Here is a 5,130-nt window from a genome sequence, read left to right as displayed (position 1 = left end):
TTTTTAGGGTCCCAAGGGTGGGATCGGAACTGTCTTGTGAAAGAACAGGTTAATCCACTAGAAGACCAAGCACACTGGTGCTTGATTGTTGCCATCTGAAAACATTCCGTGAACAGACTCTGGGAGGAGATATATAAATGAGCCCAGACGCCGGGTGGTAGCGGTACATTCCTTTAATCCCAGCACTCGGGAGGCAGAAGCAGGCAGATCGCTGTGAGTTCGAGGCCAGCCTGGTCTACAAAGCTAGTCCAGGACAGCCAAGGCTACACAGAGAAACCCTGTCTCAAAAAAAAAAACAAAAATAAATAAGATAAATAAATAAGAACTGGAGGCAGGGCTTTTGGAGACTTGGGATAGTTTTGGTTGTTCGTTGCTGCACTTAGAGACGCTCCTAGAGAGAACCGCTTGAGGGAAGGAAAACTTCACAACTCTGTGACTCACTCAGTCACTCAACCAAACATTTAACACCATGAACTTTTTAAAGCTGTACTTAGCTAGAGCTATTTTTAGAAGGTGTTGTATTCAACATCCTTCACTTTGCAGATGAGAAAACTGGAGACCAGGAACTGAAGGGACGGCCTGAGACAACAATCCAGGCCTGCTAGGTTTTACCTGCTGCAGTTCCTGTTCCCACTACCCTACCTCAAACAAGGGGACATGAGAAATGGAGGACACAGAAGACAGAGAAAGATGTTGGGGCTGGAGAGATGGCTCAGAGGGTAAGAGCACTGTCTTCTCTTTCAAAGGTCATGAGTTCAATTCCCAGCAACTACTTGGCGGCTCACAACCGTCTATGGTGAGATCTGGTGCCCTCTTCTGGCCTGCAGGCGCACAAGCACATAGAACACTGTATACATAATAAATCTTTAAGGTCAGGCAATGGTGACGCACGCCTCAAAATCTTCCAGCTAAAATGAACATGGTAGCATTACTGAAAAGGCAGGAAGCTTACATCTTTTCACATCGTGGGAAAGAATAAGCCTTGTCACAGGTGGGAGCAGTCTTGGCGGGCTTTACCCTTGGGGCACCCCATGAATACCTTGTGACAGACTGAGTGGAGCCATCCTGGGTCTGGAATTCAGGAAGCAGACCTGGGAACCCCACCTGGACTATTGTCTTTCTAATGGACCCTCACCGGGAGAATGAGACGGTCCTTCCCACGTGACTCAGGCAGTTGCAGAAGAGAGAACAACAAAGTCAGCTGGGCGAGAAAGCGTGAGAGCAGCGGACCGGCTGGACCAGCACGCGGGCCAGAGAGACACCTAAAGACCTGTCCCGTGGAACGGCTACCGGAAGGTTCACTCTTTTGTCCCTTTAACCTTTTTCCTTCTTGTATAAGCTAGTTGGGTTGTATAATAAAGTTTAATTGCTAAGAAACAGAGTCAACAACATCGGCTAGCATCCTTATTTATCTGAACAGGGTCCCATGAAAAGGAAACTGTTTCTAGAACAGTGAGCCAAAGCCTGAAAACCCAGAGGAAGACGGACACACAGTTGAGGCCAGACCACTGGGCACGGGCAGAAGAGATCCAGCAGCAGCTGTGCTCGCTGCAGAGCTGGGCGCTGACTTCCCAGGAGTGTGCCACGTGCACTTGGTCCCTGCTGCTGCTGCTGTCATCCTGTCGGGAATGAGAGCGTGTGGCCTTTCTCCGCCAGACACCTGGCCATGGTGGTAAGCTGGATAACCTGACCAACCAGGTTTGGCCTTTCCAACATTTGCGCTCTCATGACCACCCAGCTGGAGATGTGACAGCTTCTTCTTGCCTCTCTGATGGACATAGGACGCTTAAAAAAGAAAGGGGGTAGGGGAGTGCTCCATGGCTAAGCAGTGGACATGAGAATATGTCATGACCATCTCAGGGGACACTGAGTCAACACAGTGGCTCTGAGGAGCAGTGAATCCTGTCCCCACCTTTCACAAAGAACAACAATTTAAGCTGGACACATGTGCAGACCCCTGTGGAGAGGGAGTGGAGGAAGAAAAGAAGGGCAGAGGAGAATTAAGGCCTGAAACACGTTTATGATTTAATTTCGTACACTGAAACTTGTCAATAAATAGTCCACAAAACTGCCTTATCCCTTCCGGCCACCTACTGACACGGGACTCTGTGCGGACAGGGAGGCCTGGCCTCCCACGTCATCTGAGAACCTGTGCACAGAGCACGTGAGGAAGTCTGCCGTCAGCCTCCCCACGCCGGCCTTCCTGGTGTGGAGGTCACTCCACACAGTGGACGCTCTGGTGGCGGAGGAGGTGAGAGCTCCGGCTAAAGGTCTTCCGGCACTCCCGACACTCATACGGCTTTTCTCCAGTGTGGACTCTCTGGTGGATGGTGAGCTGCGAGTGCTGGCTGAACGTTTTCTCACACTCGCCACACTCGTAAGGTTTCTCTCCACCATGGATCTTCTGGTGGAGCAGCAGCTCAGAGTTATCCCAGAAGGTCCTTGCACACTCACTGCACTGGTGGGGCTTCTCCCCAGCGTGGATTCTCTGGTGCACTGTCAGGTGGGACGTCCGCCTGAAGGCCTTCCCACACTCAAAGCACTCGTAGGGCTTCTCCCCGGTGTGGATCCTCTCGTGTCTAAGGAGCTCCGAATTACCCCGGAAGGCCTTCCCGCATTCTCGGCATACATAGGGCTTCTCCCCGGTGTGGATCCTGACGTGTCTAATGATCTCTGAGTTCTGGCCAAACGTCTTCCCGCACTCGTTGCACTCGTAGGGCTTGTCTCCCGTGTGGATTCTTTGATGGCGGATGAGCTCCGAGCTCTGACCGAAGCCTTTCCCGCATTCGTTACACAGGTAGGGCTTCTCCCCGGTGTGGATCTTCTGGTGTCTGATGAGGCCCGAGCTGTGCTTGAAGGCCTTGCCACACTCACTGCACTCGTGGTATCTCTCCTCGGTGTGAATCCTCTGGTGCTGGATGAGCTGCGAGCTGACCCGGAAGGTCTTCGCACACTCGTTACACTCATAAGGTTTCTCGCCAGTGTGGATTCTCTGGTGCAGGATCAGGGCTGAGTTCTGACTGAAGGCTTTACCGCACTCTTCGCACTTGTAAGGTCTTTCCCCAGTATGGATCCTATGATGGTGGATAAGGTGTGAGCTCTGAATGAAGGCCTTCCCACACTCGCTACAAGCGAAGGGCTTCTCTCCGGCGTGGATCCGCTGGTGCCGCCGAAGGCTGGAGTTAGTTCCGAATGTCTTCCCACACTCTTTGCATTCGAAGGGTTTTTCTCCACTGTGAACTCGCGTGTGCTGGATGAGGTGTGAGTTCTGACTAAAAGCCTTCCCGCATTCTTTACACGCGTGAGGCTTTTCTCCGCCCGGAGTCCTCGGTGCTTTCGTAAGCTCCATGCCAGAGACGGCAAACGCGCCAGGCCCCCCTGCCGCCGGGTCTCCCCGGCACACCACCGCGCCCGGGTTAGGGCCCAAGCCTCCCTCCCGCTCGCTGTTGTTCTGGCCTTTCCCACCTAAGGAGGACTTCTTAAAGAGAGTTAACCCTGATGCACAGTCTTTGTCCTGGGGACACATCTGCTCTATGATCTCTGCCGATGACTCTCTCAAACGTCCCTCTAGTAAGTCTGCTTCATTCGCTGCGCCAAACTCACGGCCTTGGTAACCCTCCAGGGCAAGTTTTCCTACTGTCAACCCACCACGAGGCTCAGATTCTTCAGAAATTTCTTCCTTGGGAAGCACCTCCCTTTTCTCAGTCCCCATATCACAACCTGAAAGGAGAGAGGGTTAGCATGTGAAGCGGCTGTGTCCCCTCTAAATGACACGCTGGTGGAAACACAGGGCTTTGACACAGTCATGTGAAGACTCAGGGCAGCGCTGACACCTGAGCAAAGACACAGTGCTGTTGTGTGCATAGTAGGTGTGCTGAAGAGCTGATTCTGACTGAAAGGAGTAAGAAAAACCATCGGAGGCAGAGCGTTGGACAGGAGAAGGAAATTATGGCAGAGACGCCAGCAAAAGCTGAGTAACAGTGAGTTAGGGGAGAGCTCAAAGTTGGTAAAGCCAACACCTAGAGAAATCAATGCCCTATTACCAGAAGGCTCTATGGAAAAGAGCAAGGAAATAGGAAAGTGACATGTTAACAGGAATAACGTTTAAGATGAAATAGCCACACAGCGTTTAGCAAGAGGGCATATTCTTAGATCACCCAGCAGGCCTGTAGAGCACAGCACAGAGGGGCTGCCCACTCAGGGGCTGACAGGACAGAGGGGCTGCCCACTCAGGGGCTGACAGGACAGAGGGGCTGCCCACTCGGGCTGACAGGACTTAGGCCAGAAGCAGCGCGGAGCACCTTCTTGGTCCTTGCATGCGGACACAGGGAGGGTAAGTGTGCTGAGCGGCACAAGCGCTCTGACTAGAGAGCGAGCCCCTGTAGGACTAGCTCTGCCCTGCTTGCCAGCTGAGCAAAGGCCAGGCTCACTGTCTTGTCATGTGGGACTCACTTCTGTGGCAGGGACAGTGAAAGTCCCAGGACTACTGTATTAGTTACAAGTAGGCTTGACTTCATATATGTATACTTTTTTTTGAGACAGTGTCTATGTCCAATCTAGAGTCAAACTCAGGGTTTTCCTACTTCTGCCTTAGGTTACTAGGATTACAGATGTGCAACACTATGTCTGAATATAATATATTTTTTGAAACAGGGTTTCTCTATGCAGTCCTGGCTGGCTATCCTAGAATTCACTATGTAGACCAGGCAGTCCTTGAACTCAGAGCCTGTGCCTCCGCCTCCTAAGTGGTGGAATCAGAGACACATACCACCATGCCTGGCAATAATGTTTGTTTTAAAGAACATAATTCGGGGCTGGAGAGATGGCTCAGCGGCTGAGAGCACTGGGTGTTCTTCCAGAGGTCCTGAGTTCAATTCCTGGCACCCACATGGCGGCTCACAACTGTCGGTAACTCCAGTTTCAGAAGATCTGAAACCCTCTCACAGACATGCAAGCAAAACACCAATTCAAATAAAATAAATAATTAAAAATAATAATAAAGAACATACTTTTTTTTTTTTTTTTTTTGGCTTTTCACAGACAAAGTTTCTCTGTGTGGGCCTGGCCATCCTAGACTTAGTTGTAGACTAGGCTGGCCTTGAACCCACAGCAATTCACCTGCCTCTGCCT

The 5,130-nt window shown here is 51.3% G+C and overlaps 2 protein-coding genes across 2 annotated transcripts in view; both read right to left on the bottom strand.

Annotated features, from left to right (window-relative positions):
• LOC127207961 (kinesin-like protein KIF1C) overlaps positions 1–1,716 on the bottom strand; it is a 26,531-nt gene extending 24,815 nt beyond the window's left edge. Inside the window, exons 1-2 of the mRNA XM_051167302.1 lie at positions 1,696–1,716; positions 1,507–1,619 (exon numbers count right to left, since the gene is read on the bottom strand). Of these exons, the coding sequence (XP_051023259.1) occupies positions 1,507–1,619; positions 1,696–1,716 (134 nt within the window). The remainder of the gene's footprint in view (positions 1–1,506; positions 1,620–1,695) is intronic.
• A 482-nt stretch (positions 1,717–2,198) lies between these two features.
• Positions 2,199–3,712, bottom strand: Zfp3 (ZFP3 zinc finger protein). Its single transcript, XM_051168063.1, has one exon. It carries the CDS (start codon positions 3,710–3,712, stop codon positions 2,216–2,218), a length of 1,497 nt encoding a protein of 498 aa, XP_051024020.1. The 3' UTR covers positions 2,199–2,215.
• Positions 3,713–5,130: the final 1,418 nt, after the last annotated feature.

This window comes from Acomys russatus, chromosome 25, assembly GCF_903995435.1.
Source record: "Acomys russatus chromosome 25, mAcoRus1.1, whole genome shotgun sequence".
Lineage (NCBI taxonomy): Eukaryota > Metazoa > Chordata > Mammalia > Rodentia > Muridae > Acomys > Acomys russatus.
Note: the sequence above shows the minus strand (reverse complement) of the source record. Positions and strands in the feature narration are given on the sequence as shown.

Coding starts and splice junctions, on each gene's coding strand:
- Zfp3 (XM_051168063.1), bottom strand. CDS start 3,712: ATGGGGACTGAGAAAAGGGAGGTGCTTCCCAAGGAAGAAATTTCTGAA.